This window comes from Wolffia australiana, chromosome 7, assembly GCF_029677425.1.
Source record: "Wolffia australiana isolate 7733 chromosome 7, ASM2967742v1".
In the NCBI taxonomy this organism is placed as follows: domain Eukaryota; kingdom Viridiplantae; phylum Streptophyta; class Magnoliopsida; order Alismatales; family Araceae; genus Wolffia; species Wolffia australiana.
Window position 1 is genome coordinate 19,972,473 of NC_135841.1, and position 17,450 is coordinate 19,989,922.

Genomic DNA, 17,450 nt, shown 5'->3' on the forward strand with positions numbered 1-17,450 from the left:
AAGAAAGGTGTGTATTCCTTGGCTATAGTGTGCGTCATCAAGGCTACTGCTGTCTCTTATTCTCACCTCTGGTAAGTTATTTATTTCGTGCGATGTTATCTTTCATAAAACTATTTTTCCTTTAGTTGTGCCTTCTCTAGATGTTACTCCCGCACCCTCCCCAGCGAGCTCCACGGTATCCATTTTCCATCCATCTGTTGGCTTCAGTCTATGTTCTTCCTATCACCACTAGGAAACCTCCATCTCCCCTATCTCTGGTCCCGCACCTGTGCAATCTAGTTCGCCTAGTCCTACTCCTCCTCCGCTTCTCTCCCCCATTCGTGCCACAACCGGTCTCACCCCTGTTCATCCTAAAGTTCACTTAGTGAAATATACAACCAATCTATCCGACACCCACTTCCTCAATGTCTCACACACACGCACTCACACACACACTCTCTCTCTCTCTCCTTTGTCCAAAGCTATCAAACAATCCTGGCTACATGCTATGACCCTTAAATTCAATGCGTTCCTTCACAACCATAAGTGGTCTCTCATCCCCTGCCCCCCTCCCCCCTCACCAAAACATCATTGTCTGCAAATGGGTGTTCCGCCACAAGTATCATGCCGATGGCTCTCTCAATTGTCACAAAACATGTCTCGTGGCAAAAAGCTTCTCTCAATAGGAAGGTATGGACTATTTTGAGACCTTAAGTCCCATTTTCAAAATTATGACCATTCGTCTGCTGCTCACCCTTGCTATCCATTGTCGGTGGGCTACTCGCCGAATCAATGTAAGTAATGCTTTTCTTCATGGTGATCTCCATGAAGATATCTACATGGAGAAACCCCCCAGTTTTATTCATCCTCCCCTTCCTTCCCATGTCTGCGAACTTCAAAAATCCCCTTATGGCCTTAAGAAAGCTCCAAGTGCATGGTTCCAAAAACTAACCACCACCCTCCATCTGCTTGGCTTTGTGGGCTCCAAAACTGACTCCTCTCTGTACTTTCACCTTCATTCTGCTCCTCTCTACCTTCTGATTTATTTTGATGACGTTGTTTTTGATGCTTTGGTTTGTCCATGGAAATCACGCTTCCATGGATGCAGAAGTGTGGTCGATTGATTAACAATCAATCCTTGCGGAAGTGTGGTCGATTGATTAACAATCAATCCTTGCGGAAGTGTGGTCGATTGATTAACAATCAATCTTTAAAATCAACATATTGAGTGTACCTTTTGGGGAACTCGTTCCAACCTTCACTTTGCCGCTCCAAGATTGTTCTGAAGCCGTTCACGCGTCTGGCCTCTATAAGTACCCACGTGATCACTCGGCGCTTGGATCTCCACGTCTTCTTCTTCTTCAAATCTTCTTGAAAATCTAGAAGAACTCCTCACCATTAAGACACTCTTCCTTGGATGAGTAGAGAAGAGAGTGGAGAAGGGGAGAGGCTCTCAAATTAGGCTTGCACGGGTGCTTCAAATGAGATCCCTTTCCCTCTTTATATTTCACTTAAGGTTTTTCACAAAAACCCTCCAAAGTAAGATATATCCACCAATTCCCTTATGACCTCGTGCGTGTGACCCTCTAGGCCCATGTATTGTTCTAGTTAATAACTTTAATGGCTCAATAACATTTATTGACTAACCTTATTAATTAACTATATCAAAATATAGATTAATTAAATAAGTATCGATTTAACCCAATTGATTGGTTAAGTTTCCAGCCCGTGGGGTGCTAAGCTACACCTCGTGCTCTAGAAGATACCGAGTAGTCTCGAACACTCTCATGAAATCTTTACCGTCATCAATTACCGTATATGTATAATCCATCATCCGTGCGAGACAGTCGAACAACTTAGAGTATGGTTTAAGGTCAAACCCTAATTCATCATTCGATTAGTACTAATGTGTAATGAGGATCATTAGAGAACGCCTTCTCCAATATCTTCACTACCCTGGGCAGGGATTTTTTCTGCATCGTCTTTCTCGAGTCAGAGGGCGGATGATCCCATCTTGACTACTCAATCATCTTCGTAGGCATCTTACAACATCTGAACTACAACTTATTTGAATCCCCTGATTAGAGGCTCGCAAGTCATAGTCAAAATGTAGTCGTCCATTCACTAGATGTCTTTGGTATCTCAGGTTAGTGGATCACTTATACAACCGTGACTTGAATCAACCTTATTAATGTTTAGGTATAATACCATTCAGGGATTCATACGGATCAATTCAGTGAACTCTTTCTCCAAAGAGCACCCACTATCTGTCCTTAGTGTCACCACACTAATAGCTACAGGATCAGCTATACTTATCGTATCAGTAGGATCAGCTAGTTCTATTCTATCTGGATAATTTGACGTCCGTCTTGACTATTCATAGAATAGGAATATTTAGAATACATGTTTAAAGACCAGTGATCACTGTATTATGATCTCATCATAATTCACTCAGTCATTGCACGTATTCATGGACTTTATTATAAACATCACAAGGAATAATAATGAACGTAAATATTTTATTCAATGAACTTAAATAAACATGGAATGTGTGATTAACTTGACGACCACATAATATTCATCAGATGACATCCTCCTCCTTGTGCCTGATTCTTCTGCTATCTCGTCCGTCATTTCTTCTCTCATGCAGCTATTTTCTCTTCATGATCTTGGTCCGGCTCATCACTTCCTTGGGCTTGAACTCCGTCTACATCCCTTTGGCGTGCTTCTCTCTCAATCTTGTTATCTCACATCTCTTCTTCTCAAAGCTCGCACGGATGGATGTAAATCCCTTGCTACTCCTATGCCTCTCTCAGTATTGAGGAGTTTTACTCGCCTCGTCATCCGTCGAGTCAAAAGCTGATGAATTCAGCAAACTTGACGTTTCAATGCATTCAGTGAACTCGGCAATCTTCTGTTAGGGACTTAAATCAATATTAGTTAGTAAAATAAAATAAATAAGATATACACGTTAGAGATCTAGAAATTAGGATGAGATACATCTTTGAAACCTGGAGGTTGTTCCATGTAGACAGTTTCTTCGAGTTCTCCATGCAGAAATGCATTTGATACATCTAGTTTATGTATTTTCCAACTATTGCTAATAGCAGGAGAAAGTAGCAATCGAATTGTTGTATGCTTAATTATAGGACTAAAATTTTCATTAAAATCAAAACCTTCTTGCTGTTTAAAAGCTTTAGCTACTAATTGAGCTTTATATCTATCAATGGTACCATCAGGCTTATATTTCAAATTTATATACCCATTTACAACCGATTGCATGAAAATTTTGATTTCAGGGCACTAAACTCCAAGTCTTGTTTTGTATAAGAGCATCATATTCATTTTCATTGCTGGCACCCAATTGTTATCTTTGGATGCATCATTGTAAGTGCTTGGTTCTATGGTACTAGTACTTGTAAACAAGCACTCAGGAATATGATGCTTTATAGCTGAAAATGAGAGATGAGTATTCTTATGATCATCTCTAAAATAAACATACTTGAGAGTTTTTATTTTGATCAGGACTCCTGGTTCAGGTGTTCGATTAAATGAGCGAGAAATGTCTAAAACAGAATTATATGGGATTGATGTTGAATTGGATGTTTTTGAGATATCTAAAATAGTAAATTTATTAGGATTTGCTGCAAGGTTTTCTTGTGTATTATTCGACTCTGAAGCATTATCATTTTGTTCTTATGTTGCAGATTGAGATGAAATGTTCCATTTATATCATTACCAATATTCATTTCTGATATTGGTGATGATATATTTTTTTATCTATGGTTGGAATACTGGATACGACACATGGGTGAGATCCTAGTATGCCTAAAAATTTTCCACAAGAAATATTAGAAGCAAATGGAAATATATGTTCATCAAAAACAACATGCCTTGAAATGAAAGTTTTACCTGATTGTAATGAGAGACATCTGTACCCAATATGCATTGAGCTGTACCCCACGAAGACACATCTTTCTGATCTTGCATCCGTTTATGTTGTGCATATGATCTCAAATAGGGGTTGCAAAGGCATCCAAATGTTCTTAAGAAAGACTAATCAGGTTTATTGTTGTGTAAAATTTCAAAAGGAGATTTATTTTTTAAAACAGGAGTAGGTTTATTGTTACTGTTTTGTCCCAAATTTTTTTAGGCATAGATGCATGTGTTTAGTAAAGCCAAAGCAGTTTCAACTATATGTCTATTTTTTCGTTCTGCTGTTCCATTTTGTTCAGGGGTATGAGGACATGATGCCTGATGAACAATTCCTTGTATTTTCAAGATTGAATTGAAAGACAAACTCTCCTCCCCAATGTGACTAAAAATACTAAATTTTAGTAGAAAATTGATTGCTACTCTTTTTTTTAAAATTCAACAAACTTATCTTGTACTTCGTTTTTACGTTTTAACAGATATAACCATGCATATTTACTATAGTCATCTACAAATATTACATAATAAGAAAATCCAAAATTAGAAAGAATAGGCGAGAGCCCCCATAAGTCTGAATGTACTATTTCAAGAGGTTTGTTGGATCTATTGTGAGTTTGAGAGAATGAAAGTTTATGAGACTTTGAAATCTTGCAGGAATCACAAACAGACTGTTTTGAAAATTCTGAAAATGGAAGGCCAAATTTCTTTATAACTAGGCTTAAAATTCGAAAGTGGGGATGTCCAAGTCAAGAATGCCAAGTATCTGATGATGCTTTCTCTCCAATAAACACAACTGGTTTTCTGTTATGGACTCCCATTGTACTTTCTTTAACAATTAAAGTTCAAAATAATAAAAATGATGCCTCATTAAATACATTGTATAGATAAATAGTTGGTGTGCTTCAATATTTAATGCTAACACGTCCTGATATAGCATTTTCCATGAATAGAGTGTGCCAGAAAATTTATTCACCAAGTTCAGAAGATTGGGGTGCTCTTAAACATTTACTTCTCTATCTTAAAGGCAGTATTTTACATGGATTACTTTTTTATAAGAATTCCAATACTAACATTAGTGCATTTAGTGACTCTGATTGGGCAGGTGATAAAGAAGACAGAAGATCAACATTTGATTTATATTGGGAAAAATTTGGTGTCATGGAGCCCTAAGAAACAATCAACAGTAGCAAGATCGAGTACAGAGGCCAAGTATAAGGCCCTAGCAAATGCAACGACAGATATTTTATGGATTCAATCCTTACTTAGGTAATTGAAAATTTCTACTGATTCCATTTCAACATTATGGGTTGATAATATGGGCGCAACGTATTTGGCTGCACATCCGATATTTCATGCGCAGATGAAGCACATCAAAATTGACTACGGTTTTGTTCATGAACAAGTTGCAGAAGGAGCACTTAAGATTCAATTTATCAATAGTGATAGTCAATTAGCTGATTTTCAAACCAAGCCACTTACGAAATCTCAATTTTCTTTTCTCAGGGACAATTTATCAACGTTGTTTGTCAAACCAAACCAAACCCTTACGAAACCCACAATTTGTCAAACCCAACCATACCACTTACGAAACCAATTTATCAACGTCGTTTGCATCACCAGTGAACTTGTGGGGGGTATTGAGAAGTTTTACTCGCCTCGTCATCTGTCGAGTCAAAAACTGATGGAGTCAGCAAACTCGGCGTTTCAATGCAGTTTGCGAACTCGGCGATCTTCTGTTAGGGACTTAAATCAAGATTATTTAGTAAAATCAAATAAATAATATATACTCGTTAGAGATCTAGAAATTAGGATTCAATACAAGTTCAAAGATAGAACGGGATTAAATATATATAGGATTAAATATGGACTGTCAGGATTAAACAATAGGTAGTAATAACGGTCAGGATTACATCCAGAAATATCCGTTATATATGATGGGTCTATGGCACCGATCAATGGCTGTGATCGGTGCACCCAATTCATTATAATGGTCAGGATTAAACACATACATTTGCTATAAAAGATGGATATACGGCACTGATCAATCGCTGTGATCGGTGCACCCAAAACATAATAACAAACAAGATTAAAACGATATTTGAAATTTATATATCTGTTGTAAACTGTTACAATGGATATATATACGTTGTATAACGGAAATTACTATTTTTAACTATACTTATGTATATAAATACACAACCAATGTGACATTAAATCCTTGCGGGTTAATACAATGATCTTGATCTCCATCTGTGTCTTCTTGCCCTCTTCTTCATCTCTTCTATTCCTTCTCTTCTCTTCTTGATTCTACATTCTGTTCTTCCGCCTCTTGGATACGACCATTGGCGAATCAAACACTCAGAACCTTCCTCTCCGTGTATAGATCCTCTGGATCCCTCTGCTTTTCGTAGCATTGTTGGTGACTTGCAGTACCTTACCTCTCCCGACCAGACATTGGTTTTGCTATCAACGGCGGCTGCCAAGCTATGCATGCTCCGGATTCCCTCGACTGGTCGCGGCTGAAGCATCTCCTTCTCTACTTAAAGTGTTCTCTCCGACCTCTTGATCTCTTGTGACTCTGGTTTAACTCTTTCTGCCAACAGCGATGCTGATTGGGCTTGTTCCCCATCAGATTGTCACTCCACCTTTGGCTACCTGATTCTCCTTGGTGACACTCCCATTTCCTGGAGTTCCAATAAACGACGTACTGTCTCTCGATCTAGCACGGAAGCTGAATACAAAATGATCGGGGATGCCACCGCTGAAGTTCTCTGACTTTGCTTGCTGATAACTGAACTTCAGTTGCCAGTACCCTTCCCCCAACACTCTAGTGCGACAGCATCGACGCCACTTACCTTGCTGTAAATCCAGTCTTCCATGCACACACCAAACATGTGGAAATCGACTTCCACTTCATTCGGGAGCAATTTGCCGCACACCACCTCCAAATTCAGATTGTTCCCTCCCGAGGTCAGCTCGCTGACTTTCTCATCAAGCTTCTCTCTAAGCAGCGACTGCTGTATCTTCTTCCCAAGATCAGGCTTCTTCCGACGCCGCTCCTGCGGGGGGCTGTTGGAAACCCCCAAACGGTTGGATTCCTTACGATCGGATTCCAAATGGCTACATATCCCGACGGCTACATCTCTTAACGGCTACATTTCTCTTCGCTATATTACACTTGTGTACACGAACGGACTGATTGGTTGTCTTTTGTCTTCAGTATATTGTCTTATTTTATTTCTCTCGTCTATCTTTGTTGTCTTTCTCGCTTTCTTAACACTTCTGCCTATAAAAAGGCTAGTGAGTTTGTGATGTGTTAGTATCTCGAATTTCGAAGTGAATCAATGGTGAAGTTTATCTTTCCTTCTTGGATAACTCCATGAACATACTCTCATTCAATCGGGGTTTTAATCCCATAATAGGCGCTTTAAAATCGGCAAAATTTCTACAGCGGCGCTCTTCGTCGTTGCACTGCGGCAGGCCCGATAACGTAAGACTTTTGAAGATGAGGAAATGATACGCAGAGCGGTGGCAGCAGTAAATAGTGCAGAGATGAGGTGGGAATGGGGTGGGGGGGCGCCAGAGTTTTCTCGCCAAATCAGATTACAGAGACTACAGATGTGGACTCGATCTGGCTAGTCTGCGCTCATGCATGACAGGCAAGCCCTGAGGCAAGCTTGCTTGTAGATATCCTTTCCAAAAGGTTCAGCGACTAAGCGCAGAAGAACGACATCCATACCCTGCGAAGTTGGCAGGCCTCATAAACGTCGAGCCAGGGGGGCTGTTGAATGTCGACGCAGAGATGCCAGGGGGCGCTGTTGAATGTCAATGCAGAGGTGCCAGGAGGGCTGTTGAATGTCAATGCACACATGCGCGGTCGTCGTACAAATGAGATACTGTCGTCTTACACGGGGGAGGTACAAGTTAGAGATGAAGAAAAAATACCATTGGAGTTTCCTCATTTCATTGGAAGATCCTTGCTAAGCCATCGTTGATAGACGTTCTCCATTGGCGATTAAAAGATCAGGAGAGAACCTGACACCCAGTGTCCTCGGCCCGGTCATGTGCCCATTTGATTTTTTGTGGATACGCGGGTCTCCTCAGAAGGGTCACCTCCCTTTCTCTCACCCTATCTCTTTCTAGTTTCTATCACACTCAGCCACTCACGCCGATCTACGTTGGATGCTTACAAGAAAAGAAATTTCAATCGGTTTATCCACAAATTCCAAATGTACGGGATTATGAGAATAGCCGATGCGGTCCAAGAGACAAGCCCCTGAAGCACCGGCCTGCCGGTCCATCAGTTGTCCTGGAGGATTTAAGTCCAGTGTGGGACACTGAGATTTGATGAAGACATCGGCCTTGCTTTTATGGATCGCCATTAAGATGGCTCGGGAATGCTCAGAGGCCTTAAATAAGGCAGCAGTTCTTCTCCTCCGCAGTCCAATCTGTCTGCCCCCATCGGTCTCTCCGATGTGATGATCCACCCCCTGTTTGTCACAGACTTCTCCGCTCCTTTGCGTCGACAAGAATATCCATCATCCTGGAGCTTCTTCTGACGGTATCACGGTAATAAAAGATAAATAAAACAGGGGGAATCGCGAGGGGCAATGAGCGAGCGATGATTGCGCTGTAGCAATCCCTCTCTCTGGTCAAAACTGTTCATGGGGTCAACATGACGATGGCCTTGCGCCGGTACGGGGTAAAAAGAGTCGCGCAGGGGGCACAGTTAACACGCGCCAGTAAGCATGGCAGTGCTTGTCCTAGACTCTTTCGTCTCCATCTACATCCCCCCTGCGTTGCTCTCCTCTAAAACCCTCCCCTTTTCTCCATTCGCTGCGTCGTAGTCTACTCCCCCATGATGGACGCTGGAGAGCATTACGCGTTGTCGGAGCTCCGGCACCTTATATCCGAGCCGTTTAACGGCAACCGAGCAGGCCCATTCCAACAGCAGCATCTCTACGCGCTCTTGCAGCTAGGGGGCGACGCAGAAGAACAAATAGATGAGGTGGTGCTATCTCCACCGTCGAACACCGCCGCAGAAAGCCCGCCCATTCAGCCAGCTCCGCCGCCTCAGTTTCGGGAGCTAAGGGAAGAGGGTGATGGTGGTTTTAGTGCCCCAGGTTTCGGGGGATGCTCGCAGGGCAGGTGGCCACGGCAGGAAACGCTGACCCTGCTTGAGATCAGGTCGCGGTTGGACTCCAAGTTCAAAGAGGCGGCCGAAAAGGCTCCTATCTGGGAGGAAGTTTCGAGGTATGCCCCCCCATTACGATTCGGACGAGTTTTCTGCCCATCCCCCGAAAAAATTACTTCTTGCCTCGCAATGCACTATAGTTCTTCACTGTTTCTACGTTAGCGTTTTCTGTCCATCTTCTCTGGCGTTCTGTGCTCTGTAGACGAAAAGCCCCATCGCTGACATCAATTTTTTGCTCTCTTTCTCTCTCTCGTTCTCTCTCTCTCTCTCTCTCTCTCTCTCTCTCTCTCTCTCTCTCTCTCTTTCTATCTCTCTATCTATCTCCCTCCCTCTATCTCTATCTATCTATCTCTCTCCCTCTCTCTCTCCATCTCTATCTTTTTCTCTCTAACTCCCTATATATATCTGTCTCTCGCCCTCGATCTATCTCTCTATCTCTCTCCCTCTCTCTATCTATCTCTCACCCTCTTTCTCTCTTTCTCTATCCACTCTCCCTCTCTCTATCTATCTATCTCTCACCCTCTGCCTCTCTTTCTCTATTCTTCTCTCTTCTTCTCTCTCCCTCTCTCTATCTATCTATATCTCACCCCCTGTCTCTCCTTCTCTATCCTTCTTTCTCCCTCTCTCTCCTTCTCTCTATCTATCTATCTATCTCTCACCTCCTGTCTCTCCTTCTCTATCATTCTTTCTCCTTCTCTCTCCCTCTCTCTATCTTCTATCTCTCAACCCCTGTCTCTCCTTCTCTCTCCCTCTCTCTCTATCTATTTATGTCTCACCTCTGTCTCTCCTTCTCTCTCCTTCTCTCTCCCTCTCTCTCTATCTATTTATGTCTCACCCCCTGTCTCTCCTCTCTCCCTCTCTCCCCCTCTCTCCCCCTCAATCCCTATCCTTCTCGTTCTTCCTCTCTTTTTCTCTCACCCTTGTCTATCCTTCTCTCTCTTTTTCTCCCTCTCCCTCTCCCCCCTTCTATCCCACTCTATCCCTATCATTCTCTCTCTTTCTCTCTCTCTCTCTCTCTCTCTCTCTCTGTGTGTTTCCTCTCTTTCTATCTCTCCCTCCTCTAACTCACAGTACAATCGATGGGGTCCTGCTTTCCTTCCTATCTGATTCACGATACACTCGATGTAGTTTTGCTCTCTCTCTCTCTCTCTCTCCCTCTCTCTCTCTCTCTCTCTCTCTCTCTCTCTCTCTCTCTCTCTCTCTCTCTTTGTCTGTCTGTCTTCCCTAACTCACAAAACGACACCTGAGTTTTCGCGGAGAGAGTCGGGTGCCTAATCGGCACGCATCCTCTTCAGCTCCTCTGCCGTGGGCCTTGGGCTCGTACTCAAGTCTTCTTTCGAACAGCGTTACGGCAGAAATCACTTATTTTCATGTCAATGAGAGCCACCATCATACGATGCGTGGCTTCGTAGATAAATAACCATACAAACTCACCATTATATTGTTTGTAGCTTCTATTGAAAGTTAATGTCTTTTGCGATGCAGGATTATGGCGGATGAGCATGGCTACCAGAGGAGCGGGAAAAAGTGCAGGGAGAAACTGGAGAACCTGTACAAGTACTACAAGAAAACCAAGGAGGGAAAGGCAGGGAGGCACGACGGCAAGCACTACAGATTTTTCCGCCAGCTCGAAGCGCTGTATGGAGACGGCAGCACTAATCCCATGGCGGATTCCAACAACGCCACCGATTACCCAATTTTCAACGTGATCGCACCATTGGGTCAGGAACCTCTGCATCTGGCCAACAAGCTATCTGAGACCTTTAGCTTGTCGAACTCATCGGGCTCTGATAGCTGGTCTTCTGAGGATGTCGGCCATGGGTCGAAGCGAGCTAGGAGGAAAAGGAGCTGGAGAGTGAAGATGAAGGAGTTTGTAGACCAACAGTTAGAGCGGTTTATGACCATACAAGAGGCCTGGCTGGAGAGGATGCTTGCAACCCTTGAGACGAAGGAGAAGGAGAGAATAACTATAGAGGAAGAACGACGGAAGCGTGAAGCCGCCAGCCTGGCGGAGGAGCACAGGTTCTGGGCGAGAGAACGGGCATGGATGGAGGCCAGGGACTCCGCTCTCATCGAAGCCCTTGAAAGACTGAGCGGCTGGACGCCGATAACGTTGTCACCATCCCCCGATGACGTCCATGGCATTGACTGCGGGAACGACCAAGACAGCCGGAGATGGCCAGACCGGGAAGTGACGTGCCTGGTTCAGTTACGGACCGCCATGGAGGAGAGATTCCAAGGAGCGTGCTCAAAGAATGGCCTCTGGGAAGAGATATCCGCGAAGATGGGCAGCTCGGGCTACAGTCGGAGCGCGAAGAGATGCAAGGAGAAGTGGGAGAATATCAACAAGTACTTCAGGAAGACCAGGAAGTGCAGCAAAAGGAGGAAGGAAAGCTCCCGCACGTGCCAATACTACAAGCATCTTGACTCCCTCTACGCCGGGCAAGGGAGCGAGCAGAGCTGCGCAGAAAACCGTTCCGAGGAGGCGGCTGTTGTGGGCTCGTCTTTAGACGGCCCTGCAGATCATGTCAACGAGGAAAGATACGTCCCGTTTCTCGTTGACGGTTCGTCGAACCTGTGGGAGGGGAACATTCTCGAAGGGGGGCCGTGCCGCCGCTGATCTGCCGATTCGTTGAAATGATGAGAGTGATAGATCTCAAAAAGGGGGCACTGAAGTTGACGTTCTGGATTTTCATCGGAAAATAGCCGGAATTATGTACAAGGACACCAATCATTTTCTTCTGCTGACAAGATGAGCTTTTTGTCCCGTGACGTGCCTCCGACTTTCTGTCCTCTCTTTAATGGTTGGATTGGCGCTCTCTTTCTATCTCTTGTTTACTCCGTTTTCGATGGGTAGATGAAATGCCAGAGAGTCCGCAATCCAAATCATGGTTATTGTCGTCACATGTTAAATGGAGATGGGGAGATGAAAGAGCTCTGGAAACCCGCATTTACTTAAAAACCCTCATATCTTTCTCTCTCTCTCTCTCTCTCTCTCTCTCTCTTTGAGCCGTGATGGTGACGAACCAGATGAGCCGTGATGGTGACGAGGTAGTCCGGGCGTGTAACTTGACGAAAAGTCCGTGACTGAATTTTAATACAGTGTCTCTCTCTCTCTCTCTCTTTAGTTCTCTCTTTCGTTCTCTCTCTCTCTCTCACTCTCTCTCTCGCTCTCTTTCGTTCTCTCCCTCTCTCGTTCTCTCTTTCTCTCTCGCTCTCTCTCTTTCATTCTCTCTCTCTCGCTCTCTCTCTCTCTCTCTTTCGTTCTCTCTCTCTCTCGCTCTCTCTCTCTTTCCCGCTCTCTCTCTCTCTCTCTCTCTCTCTCTCTCTCTCTCTCTCTCTCTCTCTCTCTCTCTCTCTCTCTCTCTCTCTCTCTCCCGATCTCTCTCTCTCTCTCTCTCAGTCCCTCTCTCTCAATCCCCTCTCTCTATGTCTAATTTTAGGGGAATTTCCCGCTACTAGTGACGGTGACGCCGTCACCGTAACAGTGACGTTACGAAACAAGAATGGGAGGACGAGTGACGTGACGATGACAGATTTTTTGAAAATCCTTGGACGAGTGACGTGACGGTTACGTGACGAACATTTCATCACGTCACCGTTCGTCACGAACATCATCCATCCCATCACGTCTGGGGCGTCACGTTCCAGACGTGCCGTTCCCTAGTGGAGCCTCCTAGAAGGGAAGTGTGCGAAGAGATTTGCACATGTGACCGCGCGGTTTAGTGTAAAATTTTAGAAAACAAAAGAAAATTATCTCTTTCTCCCTCTCTCTCTCCCTCCCTCTCTCTCTGCCACCCTCTCTCTCTCCCTCTCTCTCTCCCACCCTCTTTCTCCCTCCCTCTCTCCCTCTCTCTTTCTCCCTCTCTCTCTCTCTCATTCTCTCTCTCCCACCCTCTCTCTCTCCCTCCCTCTCCCTCTCCCACCCTCTCTCTCTCCCACTCTCTTTCTCCCCCCCTCTCTCTATCTCTCTCTTTCTCCCTGTCTCTCTTGTTAGAATATGGCGCAGTATAAAGGAGAGTGAACAAAGGTATGTAGAGAGGGAGAAGGATGAAGAGGATGAAAAGGATTAGAGAAAGGAAAATCACATACATGAAAAACGCTGAATCGTCCAGTATTTAAAGCCACCAAGGGCGGTTTAGGGTATTAATGAAAATACCTAACCGACTTGGCGTCATCATGCCGCTTCGCATGATGATACAAATCGGCCTTCATGGCGCCATCTCTCGGTAGATGAGGGGTGCCTCGGGACTGCACAACAGATGTCCGCTTCGGTATGGGCACAACAGAGAGGGACATCGTCCGAGGCAACAGGCGGCGCACACTCATTGTCTGTGGAAGCTTCAAGATCTTCGTGGCAGCCGAGGCGTACGGCTGACAGCGACAGGTAAGCGCCACGTCCCCTGGACAGGTATTGGGTGGTGTACAGGGACGCTGATTTTGCTTCTCGTCGGTCGAGGCGTACGGCTGGCAGCTCTGCCTGACAGGCACGTGTCTGGGACTTGGAAAATGCGGCTTGTCATCATTATGTGTAGTTATGTTAATATCCCCTGCAAAACCAAGGTAGAGACCACGTTGAGTTTTGTACGAAGCCAATGAAAACGTTGCTTGGTTAACGGTTTTGATATCTGCAAGTTGATCATTAGTGGACACAAAAGATACTTGCAAGAGATTCGCGGAGACACGTTCTCGTACAAAGTGAAGAGCAATCTCAATGTGCTTTGTACAAGAGTGAAAAATAGGATTTTTTATTAAATAGGTGGCAACTAAATTGTCACACCAAAGTAGGGGCGGACTACCTAGATGAAGGTTAAGTCCATGAAGAAGGGATTCGACTCAAATAACTTCAGTTGTGGCATGAGCCACTGACTTGTACTCTACCTCAGTGCTCGAAAGAGACAGTGTCTTCGGTTTCTTGGGTGACCAACTAATAAGGTTAGGACCAAGAAAAATAAGATATCCGTGCGTAGAGCATCTATCATTTGGGTCGCCCGCCCAATCCGAGTCACTGTAGACCTTAAGTTTCATGTGGGTAGAGCGCGAGTAGGATAAGGAGAAATCAGACGTGCCCTTCAAGTAGCGAAGTAAATGTTTAACAACGGCACAATTTATGGGTTGGGGGTCATGCATATTTTGGCATGCCGGGTTGACAGCATAGGCAATGTCGGGCCTAGTGATCGTGAGATATTGAAGACTGCCAACAATTTTTCTGTAAAATGTTGGGTCAGGCTTATCAGACATTTTTGATGGCACAGACGAGGACACCGTGCATGGTGATTTAGTGGGCCTACATACGACCATATTTTCAGTTTGCAAGATTTCTGCCAAAACTTAGATCGCGAAAGATAAATACCTTTGGAATGAGGAATTATTTCAATTCCCAGAAAGTATGTTGCGTTCCCAAGGTTGCAGACCGGAATGCACTTTGCATGGAACAAATGATGCCTGAAACTTCACAAGGGTTAGAACCAATGACAAGGATGTCATCAACATAAACAAGGACAAATAATTTTGATGTGGGTGTGTTTTTAAAGAACAAGGAGGTATCCATTTTAGAGCTCTGGAAGCCTTTGAGGATTAGAAAATCAGATAGCTTTTTATACCAAATTCGAGGTGCTTGTTTAAGGCCATACCGATATTTTTTAAGTAAGCATACATGATGAGGACGCTTTGGGTCAACAAAACCAGGGGGCTGTTTCATAAAGATGGTTTCATTAAGGTCACCATGTAGGAAGGCGTTAGAGATATCTAGTTGCTTGATTTCCCAATTATTACAAAGGGCAATAGAGAGAAGAAGCCTCATGGTCTTCATTTTGACTACCGGACTGAAAGTGACCTGGTAATTAATTCGTGGGGCTTGACTGAACTCTTGAGCAACGAGACGAGCTTTACATTACTCTAGGGTGCTATCTGCATTTAACTTGCGTTTAAAGATCCATTTGGAACCAACTATATTGACACCGATTGGTGGGTTCACAAGCACCCAGGTGCCATTTTTATGGAGGGCAGAAACTTCTGCCTCCATGGCAGCCCGCCAGCGCGGATCGCACAAGGCTTGTGAGCTTTTTGTTGGTTTGGGAGGCAGAGTCTTAGGACATTAAGGGCGTACCTGAGACGTGTCAGGGATGCCAAGTAAATTGTAGATATGACGAGTGCGGAGAGGCGCAATTGATGAAGTTGTACTAGTCGTAAGAGAAGACAGTGCGAGTTGAGGAGTCTGTCCTGGGGTTGACCAGGCTTCACCAGGAGAGCAGGCTTCACCAGTTTCTCAAAGTTTTCGGTGCCCAACAGACCATCAGACTGTCGAACTCCTTTAAATATAGGAGAAAAGGGAAAAATATGCATTGTTCAGATCTGGGAGACATTTTATTTTTACAATAAGGTTGTAGGTTAGGGAAGCATAAACATCTGAAAACTTTGAGAAACTGGTAGTCAGATAATCTGGAATGTAACTTTTCAAATGGAGATTTGTTACCTAAAACATGCGAGATCATTCAGTTGATGAGGTATGATGCGGTTGTGACTGCCTCATCCCAGAAAGTTGTGGGTAAAGAGACATGATATAGCATGCTGAGGGCGGTCTCGATCACATGCCGATGTTTGTGCTCAGCCGTGCCACTCTGCTCTGGAGTGTGTGGGCATAAAACAAAGTGTTTTATCCCACACTCTAGAAGGTGTTTATGCATCGACTGAAACTCACCACTCCGATCCTAATTGAAGGTCTGAATGTGGCAAGAAAACTGCTTCTCCACTAAGCGTTGGAATTGAATGAATGTTGAGTAGACATCACTTTTGGCTTTTAGGGGGTAGAGCCATGTAAACCTGCTAAATTTGTCAATGAAAGAAACATAGTAGGAATAACCTGAATGAGATTGGACGGGTGCAGGACCCCACAAGTCAGAATGAATGACTTGAAGAGGTTGTGCAATTGTATGAGAAGTAGGAGTAAATGGAAGTTTTTGAGATTTGGCAAGACAACAAGCAGAAAAAAAAAGTATATAGAGTGTGTGATGTAGGAAACCCAAAACGATAAATTGTTTTCTTCAAAATATAAAAGGCAGGATGCTCAAGCCGAAGGTGCAAAATATCCGGTGTTGATCGTTCTCCCAAAAATGCGGTAGCCCATGGAGTATTGATGCTGTAAAGCCCGTCATGAATTGTTCCGGTGAGGAGCAGTTCCCCATCGTGTGATCCTTGATATATCATGCATTAGGATGAAACTCAACGAATACATGATTGTCAACTGTTAGCTTATTAATAGAAAGGAGATTTTTTTGAGATTTGAGGGACATGAAGAACATTTTTAAAGAGCAGAGGGCGATAAATCTGTGTTCAAGAAATTTGAGAAGAGCCAAGGGAGTGTATGGCCAAACCTGCTCCATCGCCAACATACAGCTGCTCCGATCCATTGTAGGAATTGACCCCGTACAGGCTTTGAACGTCGGAGGTGAAGTGGTGAGTTGCACCACTGTCTGGATACCAAGCTTGTTGGTATGGATGCAGTCTCGGAGGCAACATTGGGCGAGGCACTAATGTGTCGGATCCAGAAAAAGACGTCGCATACACTTGAGGAGGTCCCCTGAAAGTGTGCGTGGGTGGATGCATCATGACTGCCAAAGGGGAAGGAGAGTGCATATGTCCATAGGAGAAAGACTGGCACTTGGGAGCCCGGTGACCTTATTTAAGGCATAGTTGGCAGCGAGGAATGAAGCGCCCATGGCGTCCTCCACGACCCTGACTGGTTCCTCCACCAGTGTTATGATGGTTACCACATTCTCGATTAAAAGACGACGGTTGGCTGTGGTAGGATGGCCGGTTGGAGGGGCAGGTCTGGCCTTGATGTGCCATTGGAACAACAGGTGCATCCAATGGGTCATCATCATCGTCAAAATTATCTAAGGAAACTTTGGAGCAGAGATTGGCTACTAAATCATCAAATGAAAGATTCTTGTTGTGAGTGGTCACACCAGTTCGAAAGGAGAAAAACGTGGGACTGAGCATACGAAGAAAAACAAATTTGACTGTTCTTTCCGTGACCGGTTCTCCAGCATCGACCAGTTCGGCCAAAACTTGGCGAAAATGCAAAATGTAGTCATCGAGGGGAAGAGACCCTTTTTTGATAGAGTGAAAATGGGTGGTTAACTGCATGATGCATGATTCAGAAGCCGACGAAATTTCTGTCTTGAGCTTTCTCCAAGCGTCTCTGGCTGTAACACGACTCGAGACAAGAGATAGGAGCTCTATAGTCATGGAAGAGATAATTGTAGAGAGTACCTGCTGATCGTTGCACTTCCATGGAGTGTTTTCGTCATCAGTGTCTTCTTCCTCAAGAGGTGGGGGTGAG

At 44.3% G+C, this 17,450-nt stretch overlaps 1 protein-coding gene across 1 annotated transcript; it reads left to right on the forward strand.

Annotated features, from left to right (window-relative positions):
* The first annotated feature begins 8,531 nt into the window (after positions 1–8,531).
* PTL (Duplicated homeodomain-like superfamily protein) lies at positions 8,532–11,935 on the forward strand. The gene is made up of 2 exons (XM_078578697.1): positions 8,532–9,165; positions 10,592–11,935. Exons 1-2 carry the CDS (start codon positions 8,771–8,773, stop codon positions 11,724–11,726), a joined length of 1,530 nt encoding a protein of 509 aa, XP_078434823.1. The 5' UTR covers positions 8,532–8,770; the 3' UTR covers positions 11,727–11,935.
* Positions 11,936–17,450: the final 5,515 nt, after the last annotated feature.

Bases quoted from the DNA above. Each gene is read 5' to 3' on its own strand.
- PTL (XM_078578697.1), top strand. From the start codon at position 8,771: ATGATGGACGCTGGAGAGCATTACGCGTTGTCGGAGCTCCGGCACCTT. The intron at 9,166-10,591 runs GTATGCCCCCCC...TTTGCGATGCAG, and splicing joins ATCTGGGAGGAAGTTTCGAG to GATTATGGCGGATGAGCATG.